The sequence below is a fragment of the Brassica rapa genome, chromosome A07 (assembly GCF_000309985.2).
Source record: "Brassica rapa cultivar Chiifu-401-42 chromosome A07, CAAS_Brap_v3.01, whole genome shotgun sequence".
In the NCBI taxonomy this organism is placed as follows: domain Eukaryota; kingdom Viridiplantae; phylum Streptophyta; class Magnoliopsida; order Brassicales; family Brassicaceae; genus Brassica; species Brassica rapa.
Genome location: NC_024801.2, coordinates 23,207,891 through 23,226,128, shown reverse-complemented (window position 1 = coordinate 23,226,128; position 18,238 = coordinate 23,207,891). Strand labels below are relative to the sequence as shown.

Sequence of the window (18,238 nt, the reverse complement as noted above, 5' to 3'; positions counted from 1 at the left end):
GTCCACATACAATTTCATAGCTTTTAAAATTATTACTTTCCTTTTTAACTTTTTCTCCTTGTCATCGTATAACTGTTTTTGTCGGTTTGCTGAGATATTTGTTTCACAGCTTCGGAGTAAAGAAAAAAAGAGCATTTCGTCGTCTCTGAAGCGAGAACCCCAAAATCGATCGAAGAAATGGCGGATCAGCTAACGGACGAACAGATCTCCGAGTTCAAGGAAGCTTTCAGCCTCTTCGACAAGGATGGCGATGGTTCGTCTCTTCTCATCCTCCTCTCTCTCTCGCTGCTCCGATCGATAGTTTATCGTCCTCAGATTCATATCTTATATACTCTGATTCGTGTGGTTTGCCTTCATTGCTTATTGTGATTGAATCGATTGATTTTAAGTCTCGTTTGATGTCGTGTTTGGGTCTAGATTTGGTTGATGATGTTTACTTGTTATTGCTTCGTGTTTTATCTTTCTTGATTGTTCTATCAATGATGTTTCTTTAGAAGCTGCCTTGTGTTGAATGCGGATCCTATTGGCTTAGTGAATATATTATCGGTGGTCTTTGTGTTGTGTGTATTCTGCATTGTTTGCTTAAATCATGTTTTCATCTGTATATCAATCTGATTCTTTCATACTTGCTTTGTATTATTTGGGAACAGGTTGCATCACCACCAAGGAGCTGGGGACAGTGATGCGGTCTCTAGGACAGAACCCAACCGAAGCTGAGCTCCAGGACATGATCAACGAGGTGGACGCGGACGGCAACGGCACCATTGACTTCCCTGAGTTCCTGAACCTCATGGCTAAAAAGATGAAAGACACGGACTCGGAGGAAGAGCTCAAAGAAGCTTTCAGGGTGTTCGACAAAGACCAGAACGGGTTCATATCCGCTGCAGAGCTCCGCCATGTCATGACGAATCTAGGCGAGAAGCTTACTGATGAAGAAGTTGAGGAGATGGTCCGTGAAGCTGATGTTGATGGAGATGGTCAGATTAACTACGAGGAGTTTGTCAAGATTATGATGGCTAAGTGATTTATATATATGGTAAGCTAAGAAAAAAACTAAGAAAAGTGGTGGTGATATTAACCTTTTATTATCTAGAAGAAAAAAATCGATCTGTTGTTGATTGAGCTTAGTAGTTTTCAAGGTTTTAATTAACAGACATTGGTTGACGAATATCTTTTTATTTTGTGGGTTTTTTCTTTGTTGGCATGTTTTTTTTGATATTGGTAGCTTGTGTGTATTGCCAAAAAAAAACTTTCTGCGGGAAGAGGGCCCAATTACACGAACTACGACATATAATACCTATCACACTGCCACAAACTGATTTGCTGATTTTGCGATGTCACATAATAACTAACATTCATTAAGCGTCAAATGAAAGCATTTTCTTAGGAAGCTGGGGCTTGAGAGAAGGGTGGAGTAAATTGATAGTGTGGTCAGTGGTGTATATATTGGATAATGTCAAACTCAAAACATATAGGTTTGTTGATAAAAGATCGCCTTGAAATCCTCCAAGCAATAAACTAATTATCTCAAGTTTTCGTATGATAATTTGCTCTTATGTAGATAATAAGACTCAGCGGACTTGAGATTATGGGATTTCTCAGGATTGATGTGGAGCCATAAGACAAAAGATCATCTCATTTACAAAGTTTCGTATTTGTGAATATTAAAACTAAAAATAATATTGAATATTTTATTTCTTTACATATTTAAAAATTCAAATACTATAATAAAATCCGGTATTTTTATTTATTAATTTTAACTAAAATTTGCTTTTTATATCTCATCAAATATTATTTGATAGATTTTTATAATTTAATAAGTTGATATATTAACTTTTTTTACAAAATTTTATTGTAAGGGGGAATTTTTTTAATGAAATATTTTCAAATCAATAATCCAGTATGCCTATGACTTATGTAATAAAGAGTCTAATAATGATTTTTATATACTAATTTTAAATCAAAAGGTATCCCATAGACATAAAAATCTAATATATTATTATCTTACGATTATTTACTATATCTGAATTATAAATGATGAATTATCAAGAGTTTAATAGGAAAATGCTCTTAGAATCTAAACAGAATTATGTATACTAGAATTTAAACTAAAAAGATATTATATTGGCAATAAATCATAATCAAAATCATTTAAAAGATATAATACCAAAAATTTCGCAGAATCTAAACAAATCTTGTATACTAACTAAAATATATTCAACTTAACATAAAAGATCTGATATATCATTATCTTTATCTAAGATATCTTATACAATAAAACAAGGTATGCTCTCTCCTTATTTACTATAATCAGAACCTTAAAGATTTAAAAATAGAATGTGCTATCAAGAGAAAATGTCATAGAATCTAAAGAGAATCCTGAATATAGAAATTTAAGTTAAAAAATATCCTGTTGACATAAAATCACAACCGTAACAGGAAATCTTACTAATATAGTATAGTTAAAGTCATATTAAAAAAATCAGAATTAATACTCTGTACTCTAACTCACGCAATCTTTAACGCGATTTCAAAACCGCGTTATCATTCGTCACTCCCCTATATATAACAAACTACCTTCTTCTCCTCTCTCTCTCAGTTTTTATCTCTCTCTCTGTTGCAATGTCGAAGAGCGGAAGATATTGCTTAGGATCAATGGAAGACATCCGAGCAGTATTCCAGCGCTTCGACAAAAACGGAGACGGGAAAATCTCAATCGACGAGCTCAAAGACGTGATCGGAGCTCTCAGTCCCACGGCGTCGCCGGAAGAAACGACGTTGATGATGAAGGAGTTCGATCTCGACGGTAACGGATACATCGACATGGACGAGTTCGTCGCTCTGTTCCAAATCGAAGACGGTGGCGATATTCGAGATCTGAAGGAAGCGTTTGATCTGTACGATTTGGATGGTAACGGACGGATCTCAGTGAACGAGCTTCACTCGGTGATGAAGAATCTCGGCGAGAAGTGTTCCCTTGAGGATTGCAAGAGGATCATTAGCAAAGTTGATGCTGACGGTGACGGTTGTGTTAACTTTGAAGAGTTTAAGAAGATGATGATGAACGGCAGAGCTACTGCTTGACTTAACGGCGAGGAATCGTTTCCTTTTTTTTTTTGTATATATTCAATTTTTAGTTTTAGGTTTTATCGATTAAACTGGATTAATCTTTGTTTTTCCTTTGGTTTTTTAATCTTATGGATTAATTAGGGATTTTAAGTTCTTAATTGTAAGGTTTAATCGATTTTTTTATTTTAATAATTATTTACTAAAATGGTTTAATTTGTAAAGATGGTTTGATCATATGCATCTTGTGTTGTGTGGATCGGTTAAAGATACAGTTATACTTCACGATCCCATGTGATCCTATTAACTGTTTCTCCGGTATCTCGCTGGCGCATTAATAACACGTTACTCACGATACGAGCTTTTATTTTATTAATTAAAAAAAACAAAAAAATCATCAATAATAAATTGTTATTATAATATAAATATAAATTTGTTTTAGATTATTATTTTATAAAATATATAGCCCATAGAATAAAGGGTGATTGTAATGAGTTGTAGATTTTTTGCCAAGATAAAAAACTAAAATCAAATTAAACATATAAAATACCATCACTCAATTAATCACCACATATAAAAGCTCTGTTTCTTAAACTAAAGACGTTGGAACATATGGTGAAACCACAATGCATGATAATTGAAAACATTTTCTTATAGAGAAGAAACAAAGTAGACTCTATATAAATAGTACATAATATATGTTATATTCTACTTACATATAGATTAATATATTTGAACATCATATAAAAATCATATAGAATCTATTGTGATTTGATAGATACATTGTATAAAAACTCTATAAATCTTAACTCTCATCTCCCTTCAATACTAAATCCTAAATCATAATTAATAAACCATAAACCTAATTATAAAATACAATATACTTATACTATTTTAATAAAATTAAAATTTGAAATACTTATAATAAAAATTGAATAGAACATTTCAAATGGTATACTACATTTTAATTTAAATAGAATGTTTTATTCGAAAATAGATTTTGTTTATTTGTGGACAATTAAAAGTTGCTTCCAAAAATCAGATGTTTCAATAGAATATTAGACAAGATGAAACAAAATTATAAGTTACGCATGTGAACACTCTTCCATCATACACTATTATGCAAATGAAAATATAAATAAAATGGAATAGACGAAATAGTATAGTACATATTGATTTAATTATCAGATGGTCTAAAAATACTACACTATGTATATGTTAAATTAGCAAGGGAAATTACACGTCATGTACTAGACTTTTACCCTAATTAACCAAATACCCTGAATCCCACAATGTGATACCTTTCTCCATAGACACAAACTAATCACATCATAGGTATTTTCATTTTTTTGGGTTTTAAACCAATTCACCCAATTAGCAAATAGGATAAAAATCAATTTTACAGTTGCTATATTAAGATGTGATGGTGGTTATGAAGAATCGGTGGGTAGATTGGAAATATGTAGCGGAGGTTACAAAGTTAGTGATGGTCGTGGTGGCTATGATGATGGTGGACGTGTGATGGATTTGTTCATGAAGGAGTTGATGGTGATTACGGAAGAGTTGATGGTTGTTACAGCGGAAGAGGTGGTGGTTTAATTGACGGTAGGGAAACATGTGGTGGTGGTGATTACAGCAGTGACAATGGTTACCGGAGTGGCGACGATTACCGGATCGGCGAGCAATTGGTGGTTGTGGTTTTCGAAGAAACCGTGATCATGGATATAGGCACTATGGTGGTGGCCATGGTGATGATATGGTGGTGAAAGATGAAGTGATATATATGGGTACGGAGGAAGCAATAGTGGTTAGGAGAAGTAGTTACCGGGAAAAAAAACAAAAAATGAAAGAGATAAATAGTGAGGGCAATAGATTCATAATTATAATTTGTATGAATGCTAGTGCAATTTCTTTTTTTAATTTTCTAGAGAAATTTCTGCTTGAATGGTTAACAAGTTTTAGACTAAATTTTTGTTGTCTAGAGTATTTACAGTTACAATCAATCACCTATATAGTGTTGGGTAGAACATTTTATGGATATATCATCTATTTTTTGTATATTTATTTGAATTTATTTTATTAGAAAATATTTTACATTTTAACCGTAATTCATATATCAAATATATATCATCCAAAGAAAAGTATATAAGAATGCTAGTCCATATAATTGATATTTATTTACAAATAATTTTTTTAATGGGGGTAATTGAGTGATTGGTTGATATGTAAGACATATCTTTACTTTTAAAATTTTATATAGGACTTAATTTATCAATCAATCATCCATTATATTTAATTTAAATATACATTAGAAAAAACTTAAACTGGTTAGAGGAATTTTTTTTTTTGAGCAAAAAAAGTGGATGTAGACATACCTTTCATTTAAAAAATTTCATTTAATTTTTACATTTACAAAAGATTTATATCCAGAAATAAAAACTTACTTTCTAAATTCTACTGCAACTGTTTTACCATTATAAACCAACCAACTATTCACAACTAGGTGGTTGACTTGTTTGGTAGCTGATGTAAGTTTGTTTATGGCTATTTTGCCATTGATTTCGATTTTATAACATATTTATATATTTTTTTAACGTAAACTGATATAAAAAGTTTCAGCTATAGAAATTTGAATATTTTTTTCGCAATAATCTTAGTCATTTCTTGAATAACAAATTAAGATAAATTTGTATCCGATTTGATTTTCTATAATCAAAAATATTCAAACATATCAAACTTTTTATATTTTGTTTAAAATGATATAATATGGCTCTAAGTTTTGAATGTTCAAAAAATGCAAAGTATTTGAACGATTCTTTTTAAATTGAATATTTCAAATTAATATTTTCAGTATTGAATAAGTTTGACAACAAATATGTCATAAATTTAAAGATATTTTTTTTTTATAAAATTGTTTCGATTGTTTGTCAACTGATGTAAATTGGTATATAGTTATTTTTCTTTTAAATAATATTTTTGATTGTTTGGCAACTGATGTAAATTATTAGTTACTTTAAATGGTTCAAGAATTGTCTTTCTAAACATGATTAAAATAATAAAAATTTAAAATTATCAACCAATCAAATTATAACAATTCTTCTTAAACTTCATATATGATTGACACCTAATCAAAATCTAATTAAGTGAATTCTCAATTAATATATAGGAAGATTTACATATATAGAGTATATAAATAAATGAAAGCAGTAATAATTCAACCAAATAAGAAAATTATAAAATTGGCAAAAATATAACTCGAGAACTAGGTTTTTGTAAATTACCATATGAAGACTGGAATAAGGAAAATTAATATCATCAGAAATGAATGTCATTTATATGGGAATTAACATTTGACAAGAGTAATGGGCTATTAATTTTTGGGCTCAAATTACATTTTTTATATATAAAAAATTGGTTATAGGTGCAGAAATAGAATTATGAGTGGAGACACTAATTTGATGTCTTTATAATTTGCACTAATCTTACAAATTGACCGATGCCAGCTGCCCCATGTTGGACTAAGTAGATCCGTCTCTGGAGTAGAAGAATTTCAGTGTTAATCAAATGGCTAAAAACATAAGCTTTCCACCAAATTATGCACATGTATTTTTTTTGATAAAGTTGGGTTAGGTTTTGGTGTTAGGTGGCGTGGGCTCGGTGGTGTTCATTACGAGGACTCCACTCCTGAATATGTTCTTTTCTCGCTGAAGTGCAATCTGGATATGGAGATGCGCCTTACAGGCTTGGAGAACACAATGGATGAAGTCAAGACCGATACTCTTACATTGAAGGCTGACTTCAAAGAAGAGATGTTTGCAACAAAGTCCACATTCAACATGATTCTACAACCTTTTCAGTCTCAGGAATCTCATGACATTTTTATAAAAATTTCACATTTTTCCTATACAAAAACTTTAATCTTTTATATATATACTGAAAATAAAAATTTTATTTTAATGTTTATTTATTTTCTAAATATTTTTTTGAAATCTTTGTTTTAATTATGTAGTAATTCCTTGTTGTGGTTTTCCTCAATATTTTTGTTAGCTTTCCTTAACTTGAGCTTAATAATAAAAAGGGGGAAAAAATTAGATTCACTCTTTTTAAAATTTTGTTAACCTTATTTTGTTGAAACATATGAAATAAACAATACTGTTGATGAATTCTCCCAATTTTTATCCTTCTGAATTTTTTTTTCTTTTTTGAAATTTCAATTTTTTTGTTATATTATGTATGTTTTTGTTATATTATGTATTTAGCAAAACTCAAACCCTAGATATTTTTTGTCAAATAGAGAGGAACAAAAGACAAAAGACAAAGTTTCCTATATTTTCCTTCAAAGCATGCAAAACCTCTACAATTTATTATTTGTATGAACGGCCAAAATTTTCTTCTTCCTTCTAATCGTGACTCATGATTTTTTTTATATCTGAAGTGCCAGATCAAAATCAATTGTAAACGCCACTATAAAAGACATCATGTATTCTTGCCTTGGGTCCTGTAGGATGGTCCAAATCGCCTAGTGATTGGATTAAGTGTAGTGTTGCAGCATCGTGGACAAATGGTATGAGTAATAATGGAGGCGCTTGGGTTGCAAGAGATTCTGCAGGTGTAGTGAATTTTCATAGCAGACGGTCCTTCTTCAGGGTTGAACACTCTCTCCTACCTGATCTTTGGAAGCTTAAGCTATGACTAGTTTACGAGTGGAAAAGGTGTATTCCGAAATCTCATCTGAGGTTCTAAGAGACTCCTTCTTACATCCATAGTCTTCTGCTCTCAGAGATTTTGTCATGTGGACAGGACAGAAACAGAGTAGCTTCCTTGATTGCTATTACTAGAGATCACCGTTATCAGTCCTATGTAGCCACCGGAGCGCATTCTTGGCTGAAGGGTCTGTTGGATCAGGAAGCTCTTAACTCCAGTCACTAACTTCCCTTCGTCTTCGTGTCCTCCATGGAAGGGAGCGACTCTCTACTGACGGTTTTCTTTGTTCTTTTGAGAACCATTTCTTGAGTCGTCAGAATTTTAGCCTATACCAAGTTAGAAATTGATTGAATCGCAAGTTACCGGGACTGAAATGATGCTTTCGCCTCTACACCTAATCCTTCCTTATCAACGACATGATTCAGGAAACCATCCTTTCTTTGACATCGATTCAGGAAGCAATCTATGTGAGATTCGATAAGGTATCATTCAGGAAACCATCCTTTCTTTCCTTATGTGTTTCTTTTGGGCTTGATTGGATAAACTGGGCTAAAAGTCATAAAAATCTGTATAGACTTTATTGTAACACTTTTTTAATGATTAAACATTAAAAATATATTATTATCACATGATTTAATGTTTTAGTAGAAATTAGAAACGGTATAATTTATGTATTGAGAAACTGTGTAATTTAGATTTGTTTTGTTAAGAGTTTGTACAATACTGTTTGTCTTATAAAAGGTTCTTCCTGAAAAATGTAAGACGCATGTCCAACATGCTGAGAGAAATTCTTATGCGATCGATCTTATATTCAAGTTAATATATGTTGTGTAATAAAAAAAATTAAATTTTTTGAAATCTTTAACAATTTTGTTATTTCGAAAATAATAGAATAAATATTAACAACTAAAATATTTAGGGGTTAACTGTTTGCAATTTTTAAAATAGTTTTTGATTTTCTAAAACTATTTTTTTACCAATCAAGAATTTTGCAAAATAGATTCTTTACACTTTTAAGGAAACCAGATTTTTTGAAATAACTACCTACTTCTTAGCAAAGAATCACGTATAAATAAAAATATGTGATTGATGTTGAAAACATATGTTTTTAATTCAAAGATGAACATAATAATGCCGTACATAAAATTTCTCAGATTTTTTTTTTTTGTAAACTAAATTTCTCAAATTTATAATAGTTCTTTGATAACGTTTTTTTTTTAAAACCTAATGCTTTGCTAACGTTGCATGAAACATATTGGATGATACTTACATATTGGCTCTGTTGATTTTTTCTTCTTCTTAATAATGGCTTATCCTGGTGATATATTCGGAATATTTTTTTCAAAAAAAAATTGAATCTCTGATATGGCAGTGAGAAATGGATTACCTATACTGTGAAATTAATAACTATAATTTTTTGGACCAAATTAACTTTAATTTTACGTGAAAATAGTACAAAAGAGAAAAGAATTTGATGGTAACTATTTAACATTTTACCAACAGAAAAAACAGAGTTTAATGGTCACTGACAAAAAAAGGGCCACAACAGCAAGACCAAAACCACTCTGCTTATGGTCGAGAGAGACTGTTACCCACAAAAATCCAAGAAGACGTGTTCTGTGTCAATGAGAATGGACTGTGAACGGAGATTGCAATAATATGAAGACAGTTCATTAATTATTATTTTGTCTCGACATCGTACGTCGACTTCTTCAGACGTCAATTGGTGTTACGTTTCTGTCACTCTCAACATAGAAGTTAAATAAAATCAAACTATAATCTTATTGGATCTTTTGTATCAATTATATAGATTTACAACTTCCGTACAGAACATGATTACTGGGTATATGCACAAAATAATCTTATTGTTTTCGCTGATTAAATATATTTCTAACCGTTTACGATATTATGTAAATAATTATAGAGGTAGATCAATTACAAATTACGTTCAGATGGTTAAGGTTTGACACTGGTTTATACAAATGAAAACGTAACACGCTATGTACTTGTTTTTTTTTAAAGCAAACACGCTATACTTGTTCCTTAAATACAAAATGTATCTCGTATATTTCTCTTCTTTTTTTAAACATTACTAGGTGTTTTGCCCGCGATGCGGACTTAAAAATTTTCATTAAATTTTAAAAAATTCTTTGTACACTATCTTTATTATACTAAAATAAATCTTAAAATAACTCAATATTATATTTTTAATTATATAATTAAAAATATTATAATTTATATTTTTAACTTTCTACGAAAATATTTTTTCAGATAACAATACAATATATATATATAAATTATCTTTTTTAATTATATTTTTAAATTTTTGACAATTCAATATTTTATTTTTAATTATATAATTAAGAATTTTATTTGATTAATATTTAGTTATATAATTTATGTTTTTAATTTTTTGCTAACAGACCTTTTCAGATATCAATACAATATATACATAAATTATCTCTGTTCAAATTATATTTTCAGATTTTAGATAATTCTTACTATTATTAATTTTAATCAATTATCTAATCAAATAAATTAATTTTTGTTTATTTTTTAATTTATTTATACATTTTATTCATTAAGGGTATAAACGATATTAACCCCTCTAACTTGAAACGTGAGAGCTCGATTCTAAAAATTTATTTTAAAATAACTCAATATTATATTTTAAATTATATAATAAAAAAATTATTTGACTAATATTTAATTATATAATTTATGTTTTTAACTTTTTACTAAAATATTTTTTCAGATAACAAGACAATATATATAAAAATTATCTTTTTTAATTATATTTTTAGATTTTGGATAATTCAATATTCTATTTTTAGTTATATAATTAAGAATTTTATTTGATTAATATTTAGTTATATATTTATGTTTTTAATTTTTTACTAAAAGACTTTTTCAGATAACAATACAATATATATAGAAATTATCTCTGTTTAAATTATATTTTCAGATTTTGGATAATTCTTACTATTATTAATTTTAATCAATTATCTAATCAAATAAATAAAAATTTCGTTTTTATTTTTAATTTATTTATACATTTTATTCATTAAGGGTATTAGCGATATTAACCACTCTAACTTTTAACGTGAGATCTCGATTCTAAAAATTTACTTCGCAAATAATAGTATAGATTAATTAAAATTTATTAAAGATAACGTTGACTTTAACCACTGAATTTATTATAATTGTTTTATAGTTTATTTTTAAATTTTATAATTGAAAAATATGTTTTAAGATAACTACACAATATATAAGAATTATCTTATTTTCCAAAAAGTTAATATTATTAATTAAAATTCGTTTTTGATTATATAATTAATTATTTAGAAAATTCATTAAGGGTATTATAGATATTAACCGCTCTAACTTTTAACGTGAGAGCTCGATTCCAAAAATTTATTTTTTACTAAAAGACTTTTTCAGATAACAATACAATATATATAGAAATTATCTCTGTTTAAATTATATTTTCAGATTTTGGATAATTCTTACTATTATTAATTTTAATCAATTATCTAATCAAATAAATAAAAATTTCGTTTTTATTTTTAATTTATTTATACATTTTATTCATTAAGGGTATTAGCGATATTAACCACTCTAACTTTTAACGTGAGATCTCGATTCTAAAAATTTACTTCGCAAATAATAGTATAGATTTAAATTTTATAATTGAAAAATATGTTTTAAGATAACTACACAATATATAAGAATTATCTTATTTTCCAAAAAGTTAATATTATTAATTAAAATTCGTTTTTGATTATATAATTAATTATTTAGAAAATTCATTAAGGGTATTATAGATATTAACCGCTCTAACTTTTAACGTGAGAGCTCGATTCCAAAAATTTATTTTTTACTAAAAGACTTTTTCAGATAACAATACAATATATATAGAAATTATCTCTGTTTAAATTATATTTTCAGATTTTGGATAATTCTTACTATTATTAATTTTAATCAATTATCTAATCAAATAAATAAAAATTTCGTTTTTATTTTTAATTTATTTATACATTTTATTCATTAAGGGTATTAGCGATATTAACCACTCTAACTTTTAACGTGAGATCTCGATTCTAAAAATTTACTTCGCAAATAATAGTATAGATTAATTAAAATTTATTAAAGATAACGTTGACTTTAACCACTGAATTTATTATAATTGTTTTTTAGTTTATTTTTAAATTTTATAATTGAAAAATATGTTTTAAGATAACTACACAATATATAAGAATTATCTTATTTTCCAAAAAGTTAATATTATTAATTAAAATTCGTTTTTGATTATATAATTAATTATTTAGAAAATTCATTAAGGGTATTATAGATATTAACCGCTCTAACTTTTAACGTGAGATCTCGATTCCAAAAATTTACTTCGCAAATAATAGTATAGATATATTTCTCTTTTTACCTGCTATATTTCTCATAACACGATATCTATATATATAAAGAAATGTTCGCCTCTCTCCCGTGAAGCCACGTCATCAATTCGTGCGTTCTGGGAGTGACACGTGTCCCATTTCATATTTAAGGCCAAAATAAATGAATGCAATTAAGGGTAATCGAACCCAGCACCTCTAGCACTGGTAATTTCTCTTAGAACCACTAGGCTAAAGTCATTTTTTATAAATATGTGGCCGCGAAAATACTTATTATCGTGTCAGCTGGAAGCTCATGCTTCTTCTGCTTGTGGCCAGGACCGACACTGAACTGACGTCAAGATGAAGATCGTGAAGTTAAAAACTTTGCTCCAAACAGTTTTGCAATGTTTCCAACTTTTATAACTTGATGCATATAATATATATCAAAATTTGTTGTACACGCTTTTATTAGTTTTGCTTTTAAAAGAAGGTATTTACAGTTATAAATGTTTTGTGCCAGTGAAGTAATGGTTGAAAAATTTCTATACATATGTCATTTTAAAATAACACCCAACTTCTATATATATAGTCAATACATATATCCATGTTATATTCTAGACTAAATATTTTCTCTTTTAAAAATATAGAAAACAATTTTTTTAGTCTACAAGCAAATGTTGTAGAGCAAGTATGCATTATACAAAATAATATATATTTAAAATCCATACACAAAAACATAAAAGTTGTTATAGGCCTCTTTCTGACACATGCACACTCCACTATGAATAAAAATTAAAAAAAATAGTATTGTTATCAAACTTTATCACAAATCCACATTTGTATATCTATAATTATGAGTTGGACAATTAGTTAATTTGATACAATACCAAAGCAAGAATAATCGAAAAACAACTATACCACCGTATACTAATAAGTAAGACATAACAGATAACCAAATTCTTGAATCTTAAAACAAATTTCAACTCGAGCATTTAGTGAATATCAAATTAACTAATATCCCGCCCGCAGGGCGGGCCGACCCTAGTTTTTAATATAACAATGCTATTTCCATATATATCTCAAACTTATGCGAGGGATAACACTAAAACAAGTGAGGTTATAACAAACTATTTATGTATTATTGTAAAATAATATACACAGTTCATGAAAATGATACTTTAGCATTCTTTTAAGGAAATACTAAGAGTTACTTGTTTCTTTTTTCTTGTAGACAAAGGGAAAGGAACGTGCATGCTCATCGTCCACGAACAATGTTCCAAATGAGACATTTCTCATAAAAGCTGTAAGGTGTCACGTCGACATCATATAAAAGTCTCCATTTTTGTGTCATTGTTGATTTCTTTCAAGATTTCATTTTGGCTTCATCCCACGAAGCTAATCTTACCCAAGAACTGTTTTGTTTTTTTTCGTTCAAAAAGTTAAAGTAATAGTTATTAGATTTTGAAAAGAAAAATTTATCACGCAATATTTCATCGATTAAAAATAATATATTAATTCGTATTGAAATTTTCTCACTTCTGATATTCGTTGAATCCCTAGATACAATACATATTAAGATAGGAAATATAAGAAGACAAATATATTTGTAAAAACTGTTATTAAAAATTTAAAAGTAAAAAATAATACAATATTTCAAAACCAAATGAAAGTAATAGAAATATAAAAGTTGGGGTCCAAAATTAAATATACTAAGTGGAGGCTTGAGGCTTTTCTACACATGAGCATGGCCAGGCCTGCGGTTATTATCTGAACCGAACCGACCAGAAGTGTTCAGTTTGAAAACTAAAAAAATTTGATTTTCGGTTCTGTTTGGTAATAGGTTAGTTCAGTTTAAAATTTTATTTTAAACAATACCAATCTTAACCGGAATTCTGAATTAAAGTAACTAAACTAATCGAAATCCAAATCAAAACAACCAAACTAACCAAAATTAACTAAAAATGTATGTATTTTATTCATTTAAACCTAAAATTTAACCGAGCTAACCGCAAACAAAAATTTCAGTAAAAAAATTGGACACCAAACTAACCAAAAACCGAATCAAACTGAATTTTCTTAGATTTACTTCGGCGAGATTTTAACTAACCCGAACTAAACGAGTTTCGAATTAACCAATCTAAATTAACCGAAAAATTAAACTCACGGGCTAATGGCCCTGGAGGCTGAACATATTGGAATTATTTGGTAGATCTGGATATCCAGTTGCGAGACACGTGTAATCTTTTAAGTCAATAAACCACTATTTAATCACAAGCTCATATTAGCAAAACTCATGAAACGTGCCAAATCACTTATAGTATTGTATTATTATACGTGCACTGTGCACTGTGCACATGCGTTTAAATCTAATTAAATATCCGGCTATCCGCCATTGCTAATAGATACTCCCTGAGTCGTTCTACGACATTTTACACCAGTTAAAAAAACTAAAGTAATACCTATCTTAACCTTTTCATTAGTGTTTAACTAGATTATGACCCGCACAGTTATGCAGGATTGCCTATATTTGTATTTATAATTTATATTTTAAAATTAAAAACTTATAAAAATTTAATGATATTTTATAAATTTTGATCCACATTAAATTTTACTGTTTTAGTTTTCAGTTTAGTTCCGGTTTAGTTATGGGTTTTGATTTTTCGGTTCAAAAAATATAGTAATAATTTGGTTATTTATGAATTTGAGTTTTGTTATTTTGTTATTTGGTTTGGTTCATCTAATTTTGCAATTATACTTTATTTATAGTGGTTTGTGGGATTGCACGGATTGTTTTTTATTTATAGTTATGAATTTATATTAAATATATATATGATGTTTGTTGTGTAGTATTACATAATAGTAGTTTTAATTTGGTTTCCTGTTCAGAACCACAAAATTTCGAAAATATAAGCTATTATCAAAATTACTGTATATTCATTCAAAGTTTCAAACCCAGGATTATTGCATAAATTTAAAACATTGTAATATATTGTTTTGATATTGTTACTAATACAAATGTTTGGTATCAATGGAAGCTGGTAATTTAAGATTTAAAAATGCATAGATTTAGGGATATATTTGTTTCAATGACATATTCTATATTTTAAAAATAGATTTCAAATTTTGAATACATAAAAATCTATCTAAAACTATATATAATGATTTTGTTGAAATATGTTTTATAGCATGCTATATTTTCTTAGGAATATACGATCAGTGAATACACGTTGATGTTGTGTTTGAGTATATAATAGAGATTTGGGTATAAAATATATATATATGACATGGTTTAGAAGAAGAAGTTGATGTTGTGTTATAATCTAAACCTACTTCCTATAAGATGGTGTTCATAAAAAAAAATAAACCACCGGTCAAACACTCCAATAATTGGTCAAAACAACTTATAGATCTTGATTTTTGAGTTCATATTTAATCCATGGAAGTTGACCATGTTGATCTCTTAACCTATTGGTTTCAAAACGTAGAGCAACACAATAACCAATCTATATGAGAGTTTAATAAGTTCAATTAATTTCTCTCCAGTTAATGCAATTGCAAACCATATTTGTTTGGTTCAGATTAAAAGATATGGTTTGTTACTCAAATATTAAACCCAAACCATAATTGGTTTAATATAAATATACCAGTTACCATATAAAATTGTATACATAATTTATTTTTATATTTAGTCACAACATGTTTAATAAGTCCAAATTAAATCTATGCCATGGTAAAATTCAAATAGGACTCTATTTTAATAGAGTAGATGTTTAATTTGTCACTGGAACTCGATCTGCGCACCCCACGCGAATATCAGTTATTTTATTCTTATAAATCAATATTTATTTATCATTATATATTTTAGATGTGTTCTCATATAATTAATTGTATTCAAAAGATTAAAATTGAATTGAGTAATATAATTATTTTTGGTACAAATATTTTAAAGCCGTTTCAGATATATTAGTTGTTTGATAATTTTAAGTTCCTATACATCAGAACATAACCATCTAAATCCGAAAGGATCCAACTCGAAACCCACACATAAATTTATAATATCCAAGCACATCATAATTTCAAACCCAAAAAAAAATATGATACCCGAAAGAAACAATCCATATCTGAATAGGTATTAGAGTGTCCACACCTAACTGATTCTAAAAACAAATTAAAAAAAAAAACTCTTTCTACGTGTTTGGCAATTAAATAAAATAGAAAAAAAAATATTTAGTAAAATATCTATATGATGTGAAAAATTAAGTCACATTATATGTAATACGTTTTATTATTTTGATTTAAGTTATTATTTTGTTCACATAAACTATGTCTTTGAATTGAAATTAAGATAAAAATAGTAAAATAGACTAAACCGAGCTTTTAACCATTTTCAAAACCCGATTATTTTACATTCGATTTTGTAATTGGTACAAAGTTAATGTTGATTAACTAATAAATAAAAAATCTGAAATATTATTATGGTAATATAATTAATAATGTGATGTAGTTTTAAAGTAATATAATTAATAAAATTGTTAAGATGAATAAAAATACGGAAATAAAATATGTAATAAATCTTTTGAAAATAAAGTTAGTTCTATAAGTGAAATTATTAAAATGACACTATATTTCTTTTTTATACGGCTATCAATGTTTTCAAATAATTATCATTTATACTGTTATTCATGTTTCTAAACAATACCAAAAAATATTTCAGTTTTAATAATACATATAGCATTGTTACTAGAGGTCATTATTTAGCAAAAGATGTTGATCCCAACTCGTTTTATGAAGGTACAAAAAGACTTTTCTTTTTTTGTAAAAGAAAAAAAAAGACTTTTCTTATTATTATTTGTATAAACTTTTGTGGAAGTCATAAAAGACTTTTCTTTTTTTGTAAAAGAAAAAAAAAAGACTTTTCTTATTATTATTTGTATAAACTTTTGTGGAAGTCATAAATTTTGACACAAAAGAAAAGTTGCAGAACGCCAATCATGATTGAACGACTAGAACAAGTTGGCATGTCCTGTCAAAATGATATTTACGTTTCCGGATGTTATACCCCTACTGCTTCATTATGCGCAATACAAATACACGTATGGTATATAATTAATTTCATACAAGACAACTTCAATAACTTACATGGTCCATAACCGGTTCCCGTCCATAACCTATAGTAGTAACGACAATGGGTTATTCTAAGAGGCGCAACAAACAAAGATACAAAAAAGATGGCGAAAGTTTCAATGCATTTTTGTTTTTTGTCCCATGCATTTATGACCACCCCGAAGAATATGGATCTATTAGTATAAGATACCCATAAACTAAACTTCTTATACTACTAGGGACATTATTCCGCACAAGCGGAAAATTGTAGACATAATTCTTGTTTCATTTCAATATTTGTTAAGGTTATTGTAGCTGTAAATTTTGCGTTTTGGGTTGATCATAGTTTTTCAAGTTTTTCTATTGTTATAGAGTTAGAGTTGTGATGATGAACTGTGTATGCACTGTCCTCCACTCATGAAGAACTAAACTGTGTTTATAGTTCGTGGTGTTGTTTGCTGTGTCACTGAGACTTACTGTTTGTTTGTCTTTTTAATTTGTTACTTATACTGTTGAGATTACATAAATTATATTAAGGTTATTGAGAGTACCTTTTGTTTCTGGATATTTTTTTCTAGTTTAGTTGTGTAAGTTGTGTGTATTAAGTAATAATTTTTCTATTCTTATTATGTTGGTTATATGTTTTTTATTTTATTTTTAAACTTGTTGCTTTTACCGAACCTTTAAAACAAATACATGAACACTCATAGGAGTAACTATAAAATAAATGACATTTAGTATTTGGGCCTTAATGGGCTTTTATGAAGCTTTTAGAAAAGCATTTGCATTTACTCCTTCAGTTTCATAATAAACGATATTTTAGAAGATATTTGTTGTTTCAAAATAGATGATATTTCAATATTTTATATTACTTTTAAATTTATTGAAAACTGTGTAACCAATTAGATTTTGTAGTTATTTTTATAATTGGTTGAATGATTTCTAAATTATATTTTTAAAGTCACTTTTTAGAAAAT

The 18,238-nt window shown here is 28.0% G+C and overlaps 2 protein-coding genes across 2 annotated transcripts; both read left to right on the top strand.

Annotated features, from left to right (window-relative positions):
* The first annotated feature begins 7 nt into the window (after positions 1-7).
* LOC103831104 (calmodulin-1) lies at positions 8-1,204 on the top strand. The gene is made up of 2 exons (XM_009106956.3): positions 8-253; positions 651-1,204. Exons 1-2 carry the CDS (start codon positions 178-180, stop codon positions 1,022-1,024), a joined length of 450 nt encoding a protein of 149 aa, XP_009105204.1. The 5' UTR covers positions 8-177; the 3' UTR covers positions 1,025-1,204.
* A 1,374-nt stretch (positions 1,205-2,578) lies between these two features.
* On the top strand, positions 2,579-3,378 carry LOC103831103 (calcium-binding protein CML24). The gene has a single exon (XM_009106955.3). The coding sequence runs from the start codon at positions 2,623-2,625 to the stop codon at positions 3,082-3,084; it is 462 nt and encodes a 153-aa protein (XP_009105203.1). The 5' UTR covers positions 2,579-2,622; the 3' UTR covers positions 3,085-3,378.
* The last annotated feature ends 14,860 nt before the right edge of the window (positions 3,379-18,238 follow it).

Bases quoted from the DNA above. Each gene is read 5' to 3' on its own strand.
- LOC103831104 (XM_009106956.3), top strand. From the start codon at position 178: ATGGCGGATCAGCTAACGGACGAACAGATCTCCGAGTTCAAGGAAGCT. The intron at 254-650 runs GTTCGTCTCTTC...ATTTGGGAACAG, and splicing joins CTTCGACAAGGATGGCGATG to GTTGCATCACCACCAAGGAG.
- LOC103831103 (XM_009106955.3), top strand. From the start codon at position 2,623: ATGTCGAAGAGCGGAAGATATTGCTTAGGATCAATGGAAGACATCCGA.